General features: G+C 40.4%; 1 protein-coding gene across 11 annotated transcripts in view; it reads right to left on the reverse strand.

Annotated features, from left to right (window-relative positions):
* LOC124376094 (solute carrier family 15 member 2-like) overlaps positions 1–23,432 on the reverse strand; it is a 30,593-nt gene extending 7,161 nt beyond the window's left edge. The window contains exons 1-27 of one of the 11 annotated variants that reach the window (XM_046835007.1): positions 23,414–23,430; positions 23,002–23,057; positions 22,759–22,845; positions 19,596–19,706; positions 18,894–19,039; positions 18,358–18,657; positions 17,964–18,163; positions 17,631–17,849; positions 12,426–12,502; positions 12,079–12,148; positions 10,984–11,076; positions 10,785–10,884; positions 10,566–10,656; positions 10,362–10,439; positions 10,037–10,119; positions 9,627–9,716; positions 9,385–9,429; positions 8,864–8,899; positions 8,591–8,673; positions 8,055–8,136; positions 7,814–7,942; positions 4,253–4,417; positions 1,904–1,950; positions 1,021–1,128; positions 743–839; positions 404–544; positions 224–328 (exon numbers count right to left, since the gene is read on the reverse strand). In XM_046835007.1, coding sequence (XP_046690963.1) covers positions 224–328; positions 404–544; positions 743–839; positions 1,021–1,128; positions 1,904–1,950; positions 4,253–4,417; positions 7,814–7,942; positions 8,055–8,136; positions 8,591–8,673; positions 8,864–8,899; positions 9,385–9,429; positions 9,627–9,716; positions 10,037–10,119; positions 10,362–10,439; positions 10,566–10,656; positions 10,785–10,884; positions 10,984–11,060 — 1,557 coding nt within the window. In that variant the 5' untranslated portion in view covers positions 11,061–11,076; positions 12,079–12,148; positions 12,426–12,502; ... (6 more) ...; positions 23,002–23,057; positions 23,414–23,430. Of the gene's footprint in view, positions 1–223; positions 329–401; positions 545–742; positions 840–1,020; positions 1,129–1,903; positions 1,951–4,252; positions 4,418–7,813; positions 7,943–8,054; positions 8,137–8,590; positions 8,674–8,863; positions 8,900–9,384; positions 9,430–9,626; positions 9,717–10,036; positions 10,120–10,361; positions 10,440–10,565; positions 10,657–10,784; positions 10,885–10,983; positions 12,149–12,425; positions 12,503–17,630; positions 17,902–17,963; positions 18,164–18,357; positions 18,658–18,893; positions 19,040–19,595; positions 19,707–22,758; positions 22,846–23,001; positions 23,058–23,271; positions 23,299–23,413 lie in introns of those variants that run through there. The other 10 variants (XR_006923773.1, XM_046835002.1, XM_046835003.1 and 7 more) reach the window with 10 other exon arrangements.
* Positions 23,433–23,741: the final 309 nt, after the last annotated feature.

Below are 23,741 nucleotides of genomic sequence, written 5' to 3' on the forward strand. Positions count from 1 at the left end.
AAATAGATCAATTTTTCCTCTAATGTGACTTATTAAAGTATATTGTAAGCAGAAAAAATATAATTATAATGATCATTATTATTTTATATGATTGAAAAATGATTCTGCTTCACTTGCCATGCAGTCCATTTAGTTTTATTTCCTGGACCACCACACAAGTGCACTAAAGAAGAATTATTAAGATGAAGTATCATTAAAACAAACCAACAGATCCAGAGCTCACCTTCCAGGTCCAATTGATATTTTCTGTGCCCAGCACAATGAAATTTCCAACAGCTGTATTTAGGAGCCAAAGTGCTTGCACCAGTGACTTCATACCATCTGGGGCCTGAAGGCACAAGCTTTGGCATGAGAACCTGAAACTGATAGAATATAAAAGAAAACCTCGTTCACTGACTTACATGTGAATAAGAGAATTCTGTTCCAGCGATGGAGAACAGGACCTCCCCTGCAGAGATGAAAATGTACTGCGGACCTGCCAGGCAACGTGTATTCTGCTGGCATGAACCTCCTCCATCTTATGCAGTACTACTTTTTCTGCATCCTGTACAAAGAAAAAGCAACTGCTGAAGCTTTAGCCTGGTGACCTCTTCCCTTATCATCACATACAAAATACAATACATACAATCATGTTTAAGAAACATGAGCCATCATTTCAATTTTAAACTGAATACTGTTTTTTTTATATCTCGTAAAAACTCTACACTAAACATTAACCACATTAAGAGTACCATATTTTTACCCCGTCAATAATAAATGTATATGTGGCACCAAAGTCGAGAAGCCCCAGTCCAACATAATCTGTTGTCGTTTCTAGGCTGATGGTCACTTCCACATATCTGCAGGGATTTAAGAAAACGTGTCAGAGATGTGTCAGGCATCATCAGTCAAAACCTTGATCATATGATACTCTATAAAAAGTCCATAAAAAGAAGGTGTTGAACACAAGGAGAAATAATGGATTACTAGATACTGCATGATTGTAACTAAGTAAAATGACTGGTAGGATAAACTACTTACTTTCCTCCTTTAACTTTTACAGTTTCAGAAATTCCATAATTGCCCGCTGCAAAGAGATTTGTACTTTCTAAAGTAATGGTGATATTCTTTGCATGGGAATTAATGAATCTGAAAAAACCCAACACAGTCATAGTTAATTGCAAACAACAATGTAAGTTACATAATGCAATCTTTGATCATTCTCATGAAGATTAACCAGAAACATCTCTAGGTTACGTACGTAACCCTAGTTCCCTAAGGGAACCAGACGCTGCGTCGCAACGCTTTGGGAATGCTTCCGCGTTGTCCACGCTCTGAATCATGTGTGTGATCTGTCTAATGGAAAGCGCGGCATCACCGGCGGAATGATGTCACGACCAGGAAGATATAAAAAGCACATGGAGTGAAGCCAGCTTCTGTTTGTTTAGAAAGCGCTCTGTGTTTATTTAAAGCACTTTTGTACGTTGCTCTGGACAAGGGCTTCTGCTTAATGGCTCAGGCGTGGCCTAGGATAAGCCTGTACGCCTTTCCCCCGTCATGATGCTTCCGGGAGTTCTGGAGAGAGTTTGCTGGGATGGAGTCCGTCTCCTCCTAGTGGTAGCCCTCCTCGAGCACCCTCCCTGGGAGATTCCTCTGACGACGGATCTACTCTCTCAAGCAGGGGGTGCAATAATATACCCCTGCCCAGAGTTGAGGAGGCTGTGGCTATAGCCCCTGAGGGGGCACAGCTCCAAGGATCCAGTCTCATGATCCGGCAGGTGATGCCACGCTTTCCAGTGGACAGATTACACACATAATTCAGAGCGTGGACAACGCAGAAGCATTTCCAATGCCATTGCGACACAGCTCGAATTCCTTAATGGGAACAAACATTGCATTGTGATTTACCAAACTTTTACTGTACCTGATGAAGGCTTCTCCATTCTCCAATTTGATGATATGGTCCTCCTCCTTCATTTCAGTGACACAAACAAGTGACAATGTAAGATCACTACACTGTATCACTACTATCAGAACCTAATATATTCCTATAACCTTAAAATATTTTCTTTAGTTTAACCTTCCTTCCTCTCGTTTTAATAAAAAAAGGGTAAAATGAACCTCAAGAGAATTATATAAATAAATAAAAGATTGTTATGTTGCCTGACCATTACTGAGCGGTATTAGAACACATCTCCAAAGTAAAAATAAAAAATTATTAACTATAGTAACATCTATGGTGTTCGGGTCAATTTTGACCCATATATTTTTACTCCAAAAAAAAGCAAAAAAGTTTTTTTGGTTTTGTTTTTAAATAGAGCCTTTGAAAAAGAACTAGTAATAATAACATTATATAGATTTGCAGTCAAACAAACAACAACCAATCAAGCAAATCAAACCAATGGAAATCAAGTACCAGTTCCAAAAAATGTCTTTGTTTGCAAAAACATACATGTACATGTGTGTGTTTAGATGCATGTGTGGCAAAAATTTGCAGAGATATTTTTTCCAGTAGAAGCACAATATGTTTGTCTTTCTGTCCTTATTGCTAGGGCAGACCTGACACCTCTTTCTTTTAGAATCAGGTGGCCTCAGTGGGGTTGTGGCTGTTGCTGTGCTGGTTGATGTTGAGGCAGGGCTGGCTGAGGAGGATGCTGGTGCTGATGCTCTTTGAGTTGCTGATGGTATGGATAGAGTGCTAGGTGAACTCTGCAGCTGTCTGACCAAGGCTGGGTCTCAGCTTCTCTCAATGTGTGTCTTGACTAGGGAACTTCCTAGCTCATCGAGAAACATTCTTCGGTTGTTTTTTTTGGTCGAGTTCCACCCTAGGTGGATGTGGGTCCACAACACAAATGCATTGCATGCAGACACATCTAGGATGTTATAAAACACAACCATTGGCCATCTCCTGGTCATTCGCTGGCATGTGTAGGTGGCAGTCAACTTACCCAGGTTGTCCACTCCTCCTTTGTTTTTATTATAGTCCAGGATAAGTATGGGCTTTTTCTCACTTCCTGATGACACAGCTGTATCTTTGTGAAAAGTGGACATAAGTACCCAATTTAATTTTTTTTTTTTGGGACAATATAAAACAACGGTGGTGTTGTCTGTAAAAGCAAATTTTGAAGAAAGTGGAGCCCTGTCCTTTACCTGCTAAGTTTCAGTGGGCAGCTCAGGTTTATTGTTTTTTATTGTGCCCACCATGGTAAGTTTCCTCCTGAGAAGTTCTTGTCCAAGGTCATAGCTGGTAAAAAAAAAAAATTGCCCCACATGATATTGTGACCCCTTAGTCCAGTAGTCATATTGAGGACTACACATTTTCCTTGTTTTTTTCTCAGGAATGCCACTCACAGGTTTACCTGTGTAAATCTGTAGATTCCATGCATAGCTGTTTTTTTTTTTTTTTTAGATCAAAACATGTCTTGATGTCACTTACTCTCATCACCGCAAACCTAGTGATCCCAGGGGTCATTTTGAGGACATTTGCAGCAGTTACCCTGCCATGTAATTCAGGAGGTACTGAGCTCCATCAGATGTTACCACTTTTGGATTTTATTGTTTCAGAATGAGTGGAAGCAGCTTTAGCACGGTGACCTCATCAGACTCATCAGATGTGTCTGTGTCTTCTGGTTGATAATCTCCCTTTTTTTCCTGTTCAGAAACCTGCTCATCTGTATCGCGATGCTGCTCTGTGTCCTCTGCCTCATTTTCGAGAGCTTGGCTTGTTGTAAATCTTCTCATTTTTTGCATGCTGCAAACTGGAGATATGCACTCTGCAAGTCACCAACTCTAAACTGAATTGTTGTTTTACATGTCTGGACATGTCCATTTTTGTTTGTTTGTTTTGTTTGTTCTGGGAAGGTGAGAACCAGGCAAAGAGAGAAGCCCCTAAGTAAAGCTTACAGTGATAGGAGAGGAGCTGGCTGTCAGTGAGCTGTTGGCTGACTGTGTCAGTGAGCTGACAGTGTGTCTATGATTTCAGTTTTGGTACTAATTATTGTTTTAAAATGTTATATTATAACTGGGTCGAAACCGACCCTAACAACACAAAGGTCATCATTTTAATCAGAGAATTTTATAATTTAGTTAGAGAGATTTTTTGTTTGTTTGTTAAAATAAAAACTGTTTAAATAAAAAATGGATGCAATAAAAAAATCTACGTGGTACTTCTGTGCACTTAAACCTAAAAACGGGTCGGTGCTGACCCTAAGACAAGAGGAAGGTTAAATGTGTTCTTATTTGTCAAAGAATTTGAGAAAACTTTTAAACTCACCAGTTTACATTTGATAACACTGTCCTTTCCGAACAAGATCAGGCTATAGGCAGTGCTCTCACTGGCATTAAGTTTGCACTGGTGAGTCACTCCAGATTGAGAGACACTGACTGGCAAGACTCGATGGGCATCGCCGAGTGGAAGTCGAGTGTATTCCACCGGATCCTGACAACAAAAATGTCATTATTTGCTTTAGTGTTTACTAAAATGCATTTTACAATTAATCTAAAACATTTTATTGACAGTCAGATAGACAGACAGATAGTACTAGCTCCAAGATGGCGCCGGTGAGGTCAGCTGCCGTCACGACTTCTCCGGCTACGTTTTCTCTTTTTTTGTTTATTTTATACTTTTATTTAAGTAGTTACAGTTCCATCTACACAAGATGGACATCATTAGATATGACAGAGCCACTCATATTTATTGGTGTACAATCCACTCACCGCTTCACCATTTTTAAACCCGGACCCATGCTGGCAGAGCGAGATCCTGAGGAAGAACAAAGGACACGACTCGTACCGGCGTCCGCGAGGGAAACGAGCCGGCATCAGGAACAGGCTGAGGGCATGCGCACACCGCGCTACCTTACCTAGCATCCTGTTAGCCACTGTCTAGTCACTGGAGAACAAGCTTGACGACCTCAGGGCAAGGGTCAAGTTCCAGAGGGACATTCAGGACTGCAACCTTCTCTGCTTCATCGAGACATGGCTGACCCCAGCGGTACCCGACCACGCCATCTAGCCGGTCGAGTTTTTCTCGCTTTACCGCATAGACAGAACACTGGAGTCAGGAAAGTCAAGAGGAGGTGGAGTGTGTCTGATGGTAAACAACCACTGGTGCGACAGTGCGAGCATTGTTCCTCTTTCACGCTTCTGCACACTAAATCTGGAACTACTGAAAATCAAATATCGGCTCTTTTATCTACCTCGGGAATTCAGCTCGGTCATAGTCAGTGCCGTTTATATTCCACCTCAAGCGGACACAGACACTGCAGTATGGGACTTACACGAGACAATAACACTTCAACAAACACTGCATCGGGAGGCTGCGCTCATTGTAGTAGGAGATTTCAACAGTGCCAACTTCAAGCGCGCACTCCAGAACTTTCATCAGCACATCACCTGCCACACCAGGGGCGAAAGGACACTGGACCACTGTTACACACCATTCAAGAACAGCTACAAAGCACAATCACGTCCACCATTTGGGAAATCAGACCATGCCGCCATCTTCCTCAGAAACCGTGGATGGAAAACCATCCGTGACGCTCTGAGATCCCACTCCACTGCCTACAACACGGAGCTCGCCACCGGGGACATAGATGAATACAAGGCTGCGTCTTACAGTGTTCGCAGAGTGGTGAAGGATGCAAAGCGGCGCTACAGGAGAGACTAGAGTCAGAGTTCCAACATGGCAGGGACTAAGAACAATCACGGACTACAGAATACCATCTTCAAGAATGGGGAATGTGGACGCTCCTCTGGCAGACGAGCTAAACATCTTTTACGCTCGTTTCGAGGCTGCAGCTAACCATGCTAGTGGCGCTAGAGGCACAACCAGTGTGCAGGCCGAGAGAGCCGGAGAGGTAAACACGTTCACCATCTCGGAGCATGAAGTGAGGAGGGCATTCAAGAGAGTGAATAACAGGAAGGCAGCAGGACCAGATGGCATCACAGGTCAGGTTTTGAAAGCCTGCGCTGACCAGCTAGCACCGGTGTTCACTGAGATATTTAACCTCTCACTGGAACAGTCTGTTGTCCCCTCATGCTTCAAACAGTCCACCATTGTTTCTGTCCTGAAGAAACCTCAGCCCGCCTGCTTTAACGATTATCGTCCTGTAGACCTGATCTCAGTAGTGATCAAGAACTCCAAAAGACTGGTCAGAGACTTTATCACTGCATCACTACCAGACACACTGGATCCTCTACAGTTATCGTACCGTCAGAACCGTTCTACTGAGGACACCATTGCACATCTCCTCCACACTACAATCAGCCACCTGGACTACAGAAATAGGAATTATACAAAGATGCTGTTTGTGGACTACACTTCAGCATTTGACACCATAATTCCCTCCACACTCACCTCTAAGTTGGAGGTCCTGGGTCTCAGCCAGCTGCTGTGTCAATGGATCTCTAACTTCCTGACAGACAGAGCACAAGGCTTACGGGTGGGAAAACACACTTCATCCACCCTCACCCTCAGCACTGGAGCTCCCCAGGGTTGTGTTATGAGCCCCCTTGCTGTACTCACTGTACACCTATGACTGTGTGGCCACTTCCAACTCCACCACCATCATCAAGTTTGCTGATGACACTGTTGTGGTGGGCCTGATCTCCAACAATGATGAGACGGCCTACCTACAGGAGGTTAAAAACCTGGAGAAATGGTGCCAGGAGAACAACCTTCTCCTGAACGTCAGCAAGACTAAGGAGTTGATAGTGGACTTCAGCACGAAGCAGGAGCGGTCATACCAACCGCTAAACATCAACGGGACTCCAGTGGAGAGAGTGGACAGTTTCTGGTACCTAGGCATTCACATCACACAGGACCTGTCTTGGTACTGTCACATCAACACCCTGGTGAAGAAGCCTGGCAGCGTCTGTGCCATCTGAGACGCATAAGGGACTTTAAACTTCCCTTTTAGGTGCTAAAGACTTTTTACACACAACTGAGAGCAGTCTGACAGGTAGCATCACTTCCTGGTTCAGGAACAGCACCATGCAGGACAGACGAGCCCACCAGAGGGTGGTGCGTTCAGCTGAACGTACCATCCACACAGAGCTCCCTAACCTGCAGGACATCTACAACATGCGGTGCCAGACCAGAGCCAGAAGGATTATGGAGGACCTCAGCCATCCCAATAATGGACTCTTTTCTCTGTTGCGTTCAGGGAAATGCTTCCGCTCCCTGAAAGCGAGCACAGAGAGAATGAGGAGGAGCTTCTTCCCGCAGGCCATTCGGAGTTTAAACCAGGAAACACCCAGGATCTAAAAACTGGCCCACTCTCTCCATCATCACACTTTTCTGCAAATATTTTTCTTTTCGCACTACGACACTTTAATCTCTGGACTGTCACTTTAACTGTGGATTCGAACAGCACAGTGCACTTTATACCACACCACACCGCACACGGTCACTTTATACCACACCACACCGCACACAGTGCACTTTATAACACACCACACATCAGTGCACTTTATACCACACCACACCGCACACAGTGCACTTTATACCACACCACACCGCACACAGTGCACTTTAAGTACAATCACTTAAACCACCTTATGTAATTACTGTTTACTATCAAACATACCTTGTATATACACTTTTTCCTCATATATATCTATATATTTTATATCTTACATAGTTTATACTCTATATTTATCTGAATTCTTTATTCTTGTTTTATTTTTTTTCCCCCATTCTATTCCCTCATGCCGTATAAAGCACTTCACTGCATGTCGTACTCTGTATTTTTGTGTATGTGACAAATAAAAATTGATTTGTTTTGATTTGAGAATGCATGCGTGATGAAATTAATGTTCCTGTTGTACTCACCTTAAATGACTGGAATCGGTCAGGAAAAATATTGTGTCCTGTCAACTCTACAGACACGGGCTCTACTTTAACAAGGTTAAGGACTTGTAGCAGACATTCCTTGTCATGTGCAGGTTCCATAACTGATTTCTTTGGCAGAAAATACAACTCAAAGTACAACACATTCAGTACTGACAAGTTGTATGACACACATAAAAATATGTAACACAGTGATATAAGTAAAGTATGTCTGACAACGTACAATGACAAGGATTTCCACTACAGCTACAGCGATAGAAGCCAAAACAGCGAATATTAATCCCACAAACAGCTTCCATAGAGGCCTGAGCACAGGAGAGAGATGCACCAAGTATAACGTTTTATTATTAATTTTACAGTTTTTGAAACTGAGGCACTGCAAAACTTAAATGTACTGGAGTTCAACTAAAATAAAATGTGAAAGAATTTAGACCTTGTGTCCTGCTAGAGTGCATTTTAAACTTATAATACCACCATGTTAAATGACAAGAAATGTGTGGGGGAAATTACCAAAAAGTACTAAAACAAATAACAGTGATTACAATAAATAAATAATCTCATGCATGCGAAGATCAAGAACGTGCGTTTTGCTGTGCAAGAACCATAGAATGGATGCTGCACTTAATCACTGACACTGATGCTGTTTCTCAATTTAGTAGATGATAAAAGAAAACAAAACACGTGATTAAGTGTCCTTTGAATGCTGTTAAAATTGTATTGGGACTAAAAATTTCACATGATTATATAGTTTTTACTTACTTGATCTGACAACGCCGGGGGAAGCATTTTTTTCCCATCTTGAGAATAAAAATGAATAGCAGAACCAATATAGCATTCAGTAGCTTAACAACAGGGAAGGAAAAAACAATACATGAATGGATCTCAATTACCATTATAATCAGAAAATCATACAAAAAATATGGCAGATAAAACCGTCAAGAATTAATTAAACTTTGATGTTTCTTAATAACATCATCATATCGCTATGCTTTAAGTGCTCGAAACCAAAGAAAGATTTGTGCATATGGATACCTGCATGTATTCAGGATTTAATACAAAGCCTTCACCCTGTAAAAACATTAAAAAGAATAATAATAATAATAAAAATTATAATGGATAGAACTACAATTCACCTAACAATTTTAAGCAAAATTTTAAATAAAGCTTTGTGCGTGGTGTAGTTGCCTGAAAGTCCATTCCCCAAAGTCAAAATCCAAATAATGAACAAAATGTCACAAATGTTTATGGAAATATTAAAATTGAGCTTATTAGCTGATAATTGGATCGACAGTGAGAAGCTGTAACTTTTGTATTTTCCTACTATGCCTAGATGAATTAGATCACTATCAATACCTCTATAGGTTGTCAAAACCATCTCAATCTCACCTCCCTCACCTTGTCTCTAAAACGTCCTACATGTGCTGTCCCTCTAATAAACTCATTTCTAATCCTGTCCATCGTCGTCACTCCCAACGAAAACCTCAACATCTTCTCTGTCTTACTCCTACTGACTTTCTTGGAAAACATATTTAATGAAAGGAAAGACAACTTACAAAATGCCTGTTCATCTGAGAGGCCTGCAGAGTCCACCATGATCCCTGATGCAAAACAAGACCTTTTCAGATCAGCTCCACTGTGATTCCTCGTTTTAAATTAAGACATATTCTGTGCATCTTTTTTCATTATCACTTAAAAGCATTAGATAAGTAAACTATAAACCAGTTTGGAAAGAAAAGTTTGGAAATAAAGTAAATAAACAAGCAGGATGTTTGTTTGTAAGATGATTATCTTCTACCTTCTGTTCAAAGACGGCCCAGAACATGGGTAGTGGGAAGAAAAGAAGAAGTATCCAGCGCAGATGTTTTACCTTCTGATTGGAATCTCTCTGTTGGCACATGACACACAAAATAGTTACAACACTGTATATTTAGAGTGAACAGTAGAATCTATAAATATCCATACTGGATATTCTTCCTCAGCCCAATCTAGCCAGTGATTCCGTCCTGGGCTTGTCCTTTTGCTTTTAAGACATCTGATTATGGCAGTCTGATTAACACAATAGTCATTAACTTGACTTGTATAGCCATTCTGTACATTCCCCATTGGGATGATTTATTCTTCTGTCTGTCTGTCTGTCTGTCTGTCTGTCTGTCTCAAAATTTCACTATCAATCTGCTACATTGTTGTGTGAAAGATATTTCTTACCCCAGTACACTTGCAGATGTTCTTTAAATCATTTTCTTCTTGTGGTAACCTTATATATAATTTAGTGCCACCAATGAAAAGCCCTAGGCACACAGCAGACACTCAGCATTAGAAAAGTGACAGTCATTAACCCCTATATCAGAGCTACATACTGTATATGCTTTACTACATTTAACAGACTGCTAAAACAAGCTTTAACAATGTGATTCTTGTGTTGACCTGTTTATCCACCTCAGTGCCTCTCTGTCAGAAACTACATGCAATAGCAAATCCTTCATAAGTAATGAACTCTTTTGAGTTTTGTCTGAACCTGAAATAAACGTACCCAAAGCTACGACCATCAATGCTGCAGCAACTCCAAATGCCAGTGCGTAGCAGTCACCTCCAAAACACTGAACGTATTCTGTGTGGTAAAGATAAAACCTGCATTTAGGTAGTTCAGGATGTAACTGCACATTATGAGTGAAAACCAATAGTGTGGTTTTTAAGGCTTTTACACAACAGAAATCTGCAGCATTATAGGACTAACCTCTGATAAATGGTGTGATGAAGGTCGAACACAAACTGGCAAGTTTCCCAAACACAAAGATAAATAACAAGTAGCGTTTTCTCTCCTTCTGCTGAGAAACACAAAGATGCAGCACTACATTAACTAAAGCAGTATGATTTGGGAAAGAAGAATGATACCAGACCACCGAACTAACAAATGGGTTGTGAGCGTAGTGAAAACATGTCATGAGTATCTCACATGCTCTTCCTCAAATTGGTCGCCAACAAACGCTGTTAAACAAGGCTTGATTCCTCCAGTCCCAAAAGTGATGAGGATGAGGCCAAGCATGGACAGACCACTGCAATAAAACACAATACGGAAACATGCTAAAGGCACCGCTCACACGTGGTAACGGAGAACTCAATTATTACTGAATGCACACAAACTAAATCCTCACATGTGTACACTGCTGCCCCCTATATGTGGAAATGCACCCAGAAGCAGTAGCACATGACCCACGAACAAGCAGGTCATCAAAGTAATGATGGTGCTATGAATAGAGCAGATAAACATCTGAGTTTAACACTTATCAAGTTAAATGGGACTTTCTCCGACTATGGGAGTAACGAAGAAGAAGGCAGAAAATGTGTGGTACACTGTTGTGGACATATTTGAGTTCCAGTGGAAGTAATTTAAGAAGAACAGTAGGAGCACCACTTTATAAAAAAGAAAACAACAATGTTAACTTTGCCCAAAATATTTGATGGAATGTGCACAACATAAATGTGAAACGAGGATGAGGGTGGGTTCCCCTATTGAGTCTGGTTCCTCTATTGAGTCTGGTTCCTCTCAAGGTTTCTTCCTCAAACCATCTAAGGGAGTTTTTCCTGCTCATCAGGGAAGAAACACACATCATTGTCATTAATTCTTAAGTTCTGTAAAGTTGCTTTGAGGGAATGTCCATTGTAAAAAGCACTATAAAATAAACTTGAACTTGAAATACTGCGCTGGATGAAGTGGCGGTTGAAGTGGTGGTCACATTCTTGTATTTAAGTAAAAATGTTCAAACAAACTGCTTAGATATTACTGGAAAGATGTTGCTCAGTGGTGAAGGCTCTGAGTTACTCATGGGAAGGCTGTGGCTCCAAGCCCTGGTATTGCCAAACAGCCACTCTTGGGCCCTTGAGCAAGGCCCTTAACCCTCTGTGCTCCAGGGGTGATAATATGATGGCTGACTCTGTGCTCTGAACAAGTTGGGATACAGTATGTGAAGAAAAGAATTTCACTGTACTGTAAATGTGACAAATAAATGCTACTCTAAATATTATTGCTGGAAAAAGGGGAAAAGTATTAATTACTTTCATTTTACTTTTACATTTTCTATTATATTTTTTGTATAGTGATTTTTAACAGTGGACATTATCAGGGAACCAAATGAATAGACGTGAGAAAAAGGAAAAAGTACAGATACATTAAGTTAAACTTACTTGTTACTGTCCAACAAATAACATGGCTTCGTATAAACCACTGGATATTTGAGCTCTTTCATTACCTTTTATTCCATTGAATGCAAATCTCTCAAAGAAATGACAGAAAATCATGAACCAAACTCCACACTTCTTCTGTAAGAGAAGAGGACACGTCTCATACAACAGTTCATATCAGACAGCAGTAAGAGTTATGAAGTAAAGCTTTTCCTTCATAAACTGACACCAAGCCCAATGCCCAACTCAACAGGGAAAACATAACCATCAAGTTCATTAGTCTGAGATGTGACACATTCACTCGTTTACTTGTTGCAGTCAGGAAAATGTGGCTGTTTAGTTTTTTATTAACTTAAACTCCCAGTGGAAACATTCTGAGACGTAACAGTTACACAGAGATTAATGTAATATCTACCAGTGGCGTCTCTCAGGTTTCAGGTCGTTCCAGGTTCATCACTTGGATTTCAGGTAGTTCATTATCCATGATAGTAGCTTTGAACAGAAAAAAAACAAGAAAGAAAATGGAAGAGAAAAGAGAAGATAATTAGAAGAGAAAGAAAGAAAGAAAGAAAGAAAGAAAGAAAGAAAGAAAGAAACAGAAAGAAAGAAAAAAAGAAAGAAACAGAAAGAGATAGAAAGAAAGAAACAGAAAGAGATAGAGAAAGAAAGAAAGAAAGAAAGAAAGAAAGAGAAACAGAAAGAAAGAAACAGAAAGAAAGAAAGAAATAGAAAGAAAGAAACAGAAAGAGATAGAGAAAGAAAGAAAGAAAGAAAGAAAGAAAGAAAGAAGAATTAACTACTATAACACATCTAGTTATGAAGGATATTTCAGGACATTTTTAAAAGGAACTGTAAATTGTATTTGGATTTGTAATTGTGTTTTTTCCTGTGTGGACGCATGTATTGTGTTATAATACAAACACAATTACAAATCTTGCATTACCGTTTGCATTTGCATTACAGTGACTGCTTACAAGTTCATGAGTCTTACGAGTTACGACCATGTAATATTTAAATATCAATATTAATTACCACGTCTGCTTTTTCATGTTTTCTGCATCGTGTGTAGCTGCCAAAACTCACATGGAATCACAATTCGATTTGCAGGTGCATTTTTGAAGCCTTGCACGGAAATCTATCAATCAACTGTCAGGGGTGGGACTATATTATTGGGCGTGTCTGTATTTGAAATCGACGTCACTCACAGTCGACAGCCAACAGGGGAAATGCCAGTAATAGACGATTTTGGAGATTGATTTGAACAATGGAGGTGGTCGGTGAAATTGGGGAGAATATTGTGATGCTCGTGCAGCAAATTGACGACAGTTCACCTCACTATGACGGGTAAAGGGAGAGAGGGAGCTGATATGATGGAGAGGAGAAAGGTAGATATGTTGTGTGTTCAGGAGACCAAGTGGAAAGGGAGTAAGAGCAGGAACATTGGAGGTGTTTAAACTGTTCTATCATGGTGTGGATGAAAAGAGAAATGGTGTAGGGGGATTCTGAAGGAAGAGTACAGTAAAAGTGTAGTGGAGGTGAAGAGAGTTTCTGATAGAGTGATGAACATGAAGCGGGAAGTTGTAGGGGTGATGATAAATGTATAAGTATAACAAGTAGTACTTTTACAGTAGACAAGTATAATCTAGAAACAATATTTGTCTAATAACATGACAAAAACATAAAAATATAAATAAAATAAACCTAATCACCAGAGATGCAGACTCATAATGTGCAGCGCCCCCCAGAGGCTGTAATCCAGTGGTACTGCTCGTATTCACTGTTCTGGAAGTGGTGAACAAACCCTTTCCCAGACTGAGACAAGCTAGCTAGCTTCGGGGTTGGACCTCCTCACCATGTCTAGCTTTTCTTCAAAATGGACTTTTTAATTATGTCTGTGACCAAATCAATTTCTTTTCCTCCGTCAGCCATCGTAGGCATAAAAAAGTCAGACTCGGATGCATTAATGCAGGGGTCACCAACGTGGTGCCCGACGGCACCAGGTCGCCCTCAAGGGCCACATGAGTCACTTGTGAGCCTTTTCTAAAAATAGCTGTTTCATACCTTGTTAAATTATTGTTGATAATTATTGTGAGAAAGCATTAACATGATCAGTGTCTTCACATAGATCAGGGGTCAAACTCAGTGTCAAATCCGGCCCGACGAACAATTATATCCGGCCCGCGAGATGATTTTTGTAGATCTATTATTATTGTTATTAATCTCCCAGCGATATGAAGCGCTGACAGATCCCATAATGCAGCGCTTCAGCTGTCTTACTGAACTCTAGACTACCTGGGAACATTCCAGCGTCAATCAAGTCGAGCTTCCGTTAATGTATTTAACTCTATTGTACAGTTATTGTGAAAACAGCGCCTCACAGTGGTGAAGAGAAAAGTTGATTCTGAAAACAGAGCCTTTCAAAACCAATGTGATTCTGAGTAGATGTTTACTGACACTGCCGGTAAACACGTGTTTCTTATCTGTGGAGCGAATGTGGCTGTAATTAAGGAATTGAATCTAAGATGGAACTACGAGTCAAAACATCAGGAGAAGCTAAAACCTGAATGCAGAGCAGAAGATACAGAAAGTAGAAGAGTTAAAGAAGAATCTGACATTTCAGCAGACGTTTTTCACCAGAGCAAAATCACAAAGTGAAGCTGGTGTGAAAACAGAGGAGAAATCAGAGTCACATCAGCAGGTTATTTACTGAGGGAGAGTTTCTGAAGAGCTGCATGATGAAGCTGTGAGACGTCTGGTGTTTAACAGGAGATATTTTTATGGAGAGCAAAATATTTTAATTTATTTAAAGTTTAAAGATTATTTTTTATAAAATGGCATAAGAGCAAAGAAATCTGATTGTTTTGATTTGTTGTTATTTTAACGTTTACTTAAAAGCACCATTTTTATTGATTTGTTCAGGGGTTCTTTTCGCAGCATGTTTATATTTCTAACTTGTATCATTTTGACAGGAGAGATTTTTATGGAGAGCAAAATATTTTAAGTTTAATTTGATTTATTCCTTTGTTATTATTATTTATATTTATGTGTAAAAAACATTGTTTTAGTGTGTTTAATAAATGTTTATCCACTTTTCTGCTCCAGCTAGCTGCCCTGTGAGGAGAAACAGACCCGTTGCTAATATACACTACGTTGAAGGTCCATCGGCCAGCACTACTGATTCTGAAGGCCCTGGGCAGATTAGATTCACATGGCAGCACATAGAGGCTGAAATCTGATTGGACATCTACATACACGTACTGGAAGCAGTGCAGAAAAAAAGAAATGCTATGAAATGAAGAGAACATACTGTGGGGAATAAATTAATACAAAATAATTTTACCCTAAATACATTTTTGGAGAGAGAATTTATACAAAGACATATGTGAGAGTGCGTGTCTTTACTCTACAGAAGAAGTTTGATTTGTTGGGTAGAGTCTCGATTGTGAAGGACATTCGGAGAATATTAGACGAGTGGCCATATATAAGTTGGGTAGCAATCATAAACGAGATGTAGAGCCAAGAGCTTTTAGATCTTTTTTGGATATCGTTTCCACTCCTGTAGTGCCATTGCATTTTGGATATTTTAACAAAACACAACAAGTGGAACCATATCTAGACAGAGGTGAGGAGCTGAGACACAGTGGAGGTGAGGGAGTAACAGATAGACAGATTGAAGAACCTCACTTTGCAGTAGTCTCAGTATTCCATAAGGTACAGTAGAGCAGTTGATGGTGCACCAAGACCAAAAAGAAGCTTTAACTTTAAAAAGTCTACTTATAACAATATTTTATAAAACATCACAAAACAGTCTCCTGTTGGGAGCTAAACATCCACTGAGCAGAAACCTTATCAAAAATATATATAAAAAAAAAAATAAAAAAAAAGTAGTGAACTACGTACACAATTTAAAACTATCTTTAAAAAGAAGACACTTTACTGTACATTATTCGAAGTTGATATTTCTCAAAAAAATATGTTATAGTGAGTTATAGATTATGAAGTCCATGAAGTTTTTAAGAAAAAGATCTGCCCCCTGCTGTAGTCTTCATTATTTGAGGAACCAACAGATAGCCAGCACCTTTTGATCCAAGTAGGCGTGGAGGATCATACTGGTACAGAAGTTCACTCAGATACTGCGGTGCGAGACTGTTAAGTGCTTTACAGGTCAGTAGTAATATTTTATAATCAATGCGAGATTTAATTGGGAGCAGTGTAGACTGATTAAAACAGGGGTGATCTGCTCATATTTTCTAGATCTAGTGAGGACTCTTGCTGCTGCATTCTGAACTAACTGAAGCTTATTTGGAAAGTTTACTTCTAGCTGCATGTGGTCCTTGTAAAAGTACTTCCGTCATTTCTGAGTTGGGCAGAAGAAAGTTATTAAGCATCCACTGTCTAATGTCCTTCACACACTCCTCAACATTGTTAAGCTGATCTCTCTCTCTCAACTGGCTTTGCTGAAATATACAGCTGTGTGTCATCAGCATAGCAATGGAAGCGAATCCCATGTTTATGAATGATTTCATCAAAAGGCAGCATATATAAAAAGCAGTGGGCCTAAGACAGATCCTTGAGGAACACCAAACTTTACCTCGTAGAGTGTGGAGAACTCACCATTTACATCAACAAACTGATAGTGATCAGTCAAATAAGACCTGAGCCAAGTGGGAGATTTGATATTGGTCTGCAGTTGGACAACTGACATGGGTCAAGGTCAGGTTTCTTAATAAGGGGGTGGATAAATGCAAGTTTGAAGGATTTAGGTACATAACCAGTGCTAATGGAAGAGTTTATTTTTAAAACAGGTTTAATTACCTCTGGATTTATCTGTTTACACATATCTGTTAACCGTCTGGATTTCTTGCCTGATGTTTTCAACTTTATTATTATAAAAGTTTATGAAATCATTACTACCTATTGATGGTCTGCATGTGAGTGCAGTGTTTTTATTCCCTGTTAATTTTGCTACCGTGCTGAATAAAAATCAGCACAAGAGATTTTCTATAATTTAGGAGGCTCTTTCATGCTATTTGAAATACTGTTAATTTTGTTTGACGCCATTTACGTTCTAATTTTCGAGTGGTCTGTTTTAAGGTGCGCGTATGATCATTATACCACAGTGCTAATTTTTTTCTCCCTGATCATTTTGGTCTTAAGGGGAGCTACATCATCTTGAGTGTAACGTAACGTTGTTTCTAGATGTTCAGTGGCCCAGTCGAGCTCTGCGGGGTCTGACGGAGATCTATCTAATATCGTAATTTCGGGAAGATTATTAATAAAATGTGCTGCTGTAGCTGACGTGAAAGTACGCTTAACACGGCAACACTCGAGTTTTCCAGATTCCAGATTGAGTACCGACACTGTCCCTGTGTCACCATGGGACAAAAAAACGCAACGTTCTCACATCAGAAATTTAAAAAATGTTGCATTTCAATAGAAATACAGAAACTCAATCTCAGGTTGTCAAGGTTACCTTACAAATGCTGCGTGTTTCAATCCACTCATGATGCCTTCTGACTGGAGCTCAAGTCATAGCAGAGCGAGTGAAAAAGTAGGAAAAAAGCCCCAAAAATTTAAGGAAAGAATGAAATTCCCCCCACCCCCCCACACAGGTATTTACCTGGGCACCACGGGAGGGATGCATGCGAGAAGGCACTTGAGGTGGTGCACTGAATGGGTCCTGGCTGCTGTTCCTGAAGGCGTTCATGGGCTGTCCCGGTCTGGATGGGATGGGCAGAGCACCAAAAGCAGGGCAGGGGTTTAGAGGGGTCAGCCCCAGAGTGGGACCTCTCACCGCTGGAGGTCTGTAAGGGGGCGGGGCTGTGGTGGCCGGCCTTCACTGAGGGGTGGGGCGGTGAATGACAGACAGAGATGTGTGTCAGATCTATGGGCTGAAAAAGAAAAAAAGAAAAATCTGTAAAAACAGATGTTAAATAAAGACGAGGACAACGACCTGTCTTCCTGGACCCAGGTGTCATTAACAGGCGGAGGGACAGGCACGGAGATGGTGGTGGTGCTGATGTCACCGATGATGGTGAGCGCCTCCTTCAGGGCATGGTACACGCAAAGCATCTCGTCCCTTCTCTGAGCCTGATCGGCCGACTCCTCCATTAGACTTTTCTGGTCTCCTGAAGAGTACAGGTAGGCCAGCAGCTTAGAGTGGATGAAAAAAAATTAATCTCCCATTAGGGGTCGCCACAGCGGATCATCAGCATGTTTAATTAATAAATATTTTTTGTTCCAATAACAATAATGAAAATAATAATAAAATAATAAAAATTAGACCACAAGCTTGTTTAGTTGTGGCACAATCCGTATTTTCACCGCCCATGCACACACACACTTACACTGTTTATCATGATGTGCATGATGGTCTTGGGCATCAGGTCTCTGATGGTCTTCTTGACGATGCTGATGTAGGAGTCCACCAGGTTACGGGTTGTTGTCACCTGCCTCTCCAGCTGAGGGTCCATGGAGAAGGTGTCTACTGGAGCTCAGTCATCTCCCTCGGCCTACACACACACAAGCTAATAAGGAAATTTGTGTGTGTGTGTGTGTGTGTAAATGTAGTGTAGGTCTAGTCTAGAAGGGAGGGCTCAGCAGGGCGAATTATGGTGGGCCGGGTGGGAGCACCAGGAGGTCTTCGGCTGGAGAGAGAGAAGATGGAGAAAGGATGAGCAGAGAGCATTCCACCAAGAGAAAAAAAAAAAGCAAAGAAAGAGAGAGATCAAAGAGAAAAGGAAAGTACACAAAGAAAAGTCAGACTCTGTTCCGGTGTGAAGGCAACAGATTTTTTTCCCCTCAGTCTATGAGGAAAGCGATGCAGCGGCACTTTAATATTTCTGCTCCTTCACGTTTCTAAAACAACCAGGACGGTCATCACCTCCTTGAGCAGGTGGAGAAGAGCCTGGAGAGGCGAAGCATCTCGTCCTTTCTCTGAGCCTGATCGGCCGACTCCTCCATCAGACTGTTCTGGTCTCCTGAAGAGTACAGTTTGGCCAGCAGCTTAGAGTGGATGAAGTCCTTCACCTGAGGAGCAACCAGGAGGAACTTGTTAAGGTTTAGGGTTACACCCTAGCAACCACATGGAATGTAGCAATGCCACAGTGTCCCTCTGGAATCTCACAGCACCACCACTGCAACCATCTTGTATACTACAACATGATATTGGCAATAATCTGGCAACCCGCTGGGATACCATATCATGACCTATAGGGAGAATCTGGTAACTAGCCAGGATACCATATCATGACATGCTCGTTCCTCTGTCTAAATTTTTTAATTTAATAATAAATATTTTTTTTTGTTCCAATAATAATAATGAAGAATGGAATAAAAATTAGACTGCAAGTGTGTTTAGTCTCCGCCAGTCACTGTTTTTTTCTTAACGTTTTCTTTAAATAAACAGCTGATGTTTGTTGTTTGGGTTGATTTTATGATCAATTGTACAGTGTCCTTGAGTGGTATAAAAGGCGCCTATTAATAAAATGTATTAATATTATTATCATTTCTTTCTATTACAATTAAGTCTGCATATCGCCTAGAAATTTAATTAATTTGTTATGGAAACAGTTTAAAGCCTCACCTCTTCATCCTTGTACCAGGACAGAGACTCAGCTGTCAGGACGAACCAGTACTCCTTGGATCCTCCCTTCATGAAGCTGATGTTGATGGTGAGCCAGCCTTTGTGGATCACCTGAGCAGAGGGATGGGAGGGGAAACACAGTTTGTTTAACCTTTATTTTTACAGGCAAGTCATTAAAAACAGGTTCTTATTTACAATGGCAGCCTGACAAGTGGAATAACCACTTAGGGAATTAATAAATACAAAATATTTAAAATACATTTTAACAATTACATAAATACATTTTAAAATAAAATTATGTAGAGAAGCAACTGCATATATCAGTAAACAAATATGATATACAGTGGAACCCACTTATCTCGACCTCGGTGAACTCGCCAACCCTATTAAGTCGACGTTTTTGAAGCAGAACCGCCAAATTCTCACTTTGTCTTAACATTTTTTAATCGGTTATTCCCCGAAGCACCCTGCTTCTTCTCTCGTGCCTGCCCCGCCCGCACGGCGCTTGTGGCACTCATGCTGATCACACACACCTGATTCTTATTCACTCACTCATCCCATCTCCTATTTAAGCCCCTCACCTCCACACACTCGCTGTCCGTTATTGTTTGTGCATGATCGTTACCCCGATCCTGCTGTTTTCCATGTTCACCCGTTGCTGCCCAGCGCTGCGCTTTCCATAGCGCGGATCCGTGGATTCTCTACACCAACTGTCTCTGCTTTCACAGAACTTTGTGGACCACGCTCCCGGAGCGCACCACTGAATATTACTGCTTTGCTACAAGTATTGGTGGATTATCTCCTGAGTTTCTAAATAAACTTTGTTTGCGTTTACTTCGGCTTCCGCCTCCTTATCCGCATTACAGGTTACCTCGATCCGCATGACCAAGCAAACAAATCGCGGCAACGCTGTTGTGTAAAAAAAACTCCAAAAACACGTGCATGCACATTCATTTAATAACGCGTATCATGTACATAAAAAAATTTCAAGCACGTTAATATATTGCCGCCATATTGGTTTTCGTCTGTCTCGATCATCGGTTATCGCGTTTTGGTGTCCCCTAGGCCGGCGACATAACCGGGTTCCACTGTAATATTTTTAAAGGATGAAATTGGAATTCATTTATCCAGTTGGAAGCCAGACTGTGCCCCGGAGATAATCCCGTTCACATTAAGATAACTGATTAGTTGTTTACTGACAAGGTTTTCCAGAATTTTAGACACACATGGCAAGATGGATATCTGCCTGATCACCGCCCTTTTACAGAGGAAGCACAACCGCTTCTTTTCAAGCAGGTGGAATCTCGGCTGTATAGATTTAATAATCCGGTGAATAAATAAGAATTTTATTTCCAATTAAATGAAGTATATAATGATTTCACTCTCAACTTGTTACTTAAATTTTAAGTATTTGGCCAAAAGTTTATGGACACCTGACTATAAGATTGCTATGAGCTTCTCTTTGAATATCCAAAATCCTCCATTAGCTGTAATAATAAGATCCAGTCTTCTGAGATGATGTTCCTCTGGATTTTGTGTGAAATTCATTCAGTCACAGGGTTTTAGTAAAGTCAGGTACTGATGTAGGTGAGGTGAGGAGGCCTGGGGTGCAATCAGCATGAAACATGTTTTTTAAAGTTTTTTAACACGATTGGAGCTCTACAGCAGGAGATCCATGTGAAGCAGATCTACATGGAGCTGGAGCTTTGTGCTCTTTGTGCCATGCTGGAACAGGTTTGGGTCTCAGTACAAATGAATGAAAGCTTTCATGCTGCTGCATCTGAAGACGTCCTGCACAATCATGTGCCTGCAACAGTTTGGAGAAGAAGCACATATGGGTGGGGAAGTCAGTGTCCCAATACTTTTGGCCATATCACATATCTACACACACTACTGTCTACTAACAGATCGTCTGTATTGAAACGTGAACCGTTTTCATGCTTTGTGGTGATCACATCTTGTGATAAAAATGATAATAGGAACATTATAGTTATAATAAATCAGTAGTTTGGATACTTCAGTACATTTGCAGGCAAATCATTTTGTAATTTTACTCAAGTGACAGTTTAAAGGGACATGTTGACTTTCACTGGAGAAACATTTCAACCACATGGTTTGATCTTGGTGATCACCTGCCCCTCTTGCGGTTCCTCTCTGATGGAGCTCAAAAGAACGGTCTATACACCAGGGTTATATATTAATTCTACACAAGGAATTCTACACCTTATTTGTCCTTCGTGCCATTTTCAGCCACCTGATGATTTCTTTTGCCGAAAACTTCACGTTTTCAAATAAACTTTAAAATCTTTTTAAAAAAATTATTGTAAACATTTTGCTTAGTCAGCAGTTTTCTCTGTACAAAATTACATCCTAATGTGTCCGAGCTTTTAAAGTCCACTAAGTTTACCAAAACTACAAAAAAAAATTTTTTTAATCCAGAATTTTTTATTTTTAATTGCCAATTTAACTAGTGACGTCACAGATATGGGGGAAAAACCCCCCACAAAATTACTGAAATTTGATATAAAAAGTAATTGTGGACTGGATTTTTGTCAGGAATTTGTCACAGGCTTGGATGTGTCAAAAACTGACTTGTATTAATGGTTAGTTTTTTTGCAGCATCAGTTTAAATTATTTATGATTTTTCCCCAGACTTCTATTATAATGACATTTTAAATGCATGCATTTTTGAAAGTTAGTAGTGTCCCCTGTTGGTAAGAGGTTACATGTGCGTTTTTTACTGTTGTCCACTAGGTGGCACCAAGAAACCATGAAATATAGAGCCGTGGATATAAAACTTAGCTTCCGCCTCTCCCTATGGAATTTTCCATTAATTTCTCTTATTTCAGTTTTCTATCGCAATTTTCTAGTATCTGTGTGTTTGCGTGTGTGTGTGTAGTTTTGCCAGCATTCCTTACAGCAAATCACTTAGTGATTTTTACAAGTAAATTCACCACAGGCAATGCAAGTGCAGATTGTCTCTTTACAATTGCTGCAAAATCTGGATCTGCTGTCTGAAGGAGATGAATCCTGCAGCTTGCTGGGGTCAGGCTGCATAATTTCATCCAAAATCTCTTTAGTAGTGACGGCTCTCCTCATGTTGCTTGCTGCGCTTTTTCGTTGTTACCAGCAGGATGGCATGCAAGTGTCTAAATCCACTTACCTTGTTTATGTTTAGTGTGTCTTCTCATCAACAAAAGGCAGTAGGTGTATATGTGATGGTCTTTCCCAGCCCGTCCTTTCTGTTGAGCTGCACAATGGAGAACAGGAAATAAGGGAAAAACTTAATTTAATTGAATTAAATTGGATTGGAGGATAAACAGCCCCACCTAGCGGCGAACACAGTTCAATTTAAACAATTAGCTAAAACATTAAACACATTAATACAACACATCTTACAACATACCTGCACAATGGAGAACAGGAAATAAGGGAACCCGCATGGAGAATTAAAAGAAACTTCTACATAAAACAAAGACAATGCACAATCAATTATAATTAGGCCTCGTAACACAAACTAAAAATAACTCAATATAAAACACCACATTCGACGCCAAACACATATCAACACTTCCACAAACACTTAATTGCAGAATAAATCAGCAATAAAGCAGTTAGTTGTGTTTTTAATCAATTTAACATTTAATTCTCCAGCTGCTGAAAACGTGCGACTTACCCACAGCATAGTCTCATTATCTCTGCTGTGGGCGGTCCCTATTTCACGTGTTAAATGCCATCACGTAACAGACAGATGGCGCTGTTCCCATTTATGAATTAATTTAACTATTTTACACACCGTGACACACACATCCACTTACTTTGTTTTGTTTACTCCATGTAGACTCTTTGTAGTTCTGAGAGCTCATTGAGCAAAGGTCACCCTCGCTCTCTCTCATGCACGCACGCACGCACACGGAGACACACACATCCTATAATACTCCATAGAAATACAATACGTGCACGCGGACAGTACCGTCGTATTTCCTGTAGGTGGCACTAAAAACACGGAAGGTTGGGTCAAATGTTTTCCTGATCCTAAAGCCAAAAGATTAATTTGAAGAAAACGTAGACAGCTTCCTGTACATGGCAGAATAAACTCAGGAATGTAATCATTTGCTTTTAAAACCACCTGCGTGAATTCTAACC

The sequence above is a fragment of the Silurus meridionalis genome, chromosome 22 (genome assembly GCF_014805685.1).
Source record: "Silurus meridionalis isolate SWU-2019-XX chromosome 22, ASM1480568v1, whole genome shotgun sequence".
NCBI classification, from domain to species: domain Eukaryota; kingdom Metazoa; phylum Chordata; class Actinopteri; order Siluriformes; family Siluridae; genus Silurus; species Silurus meridionalis.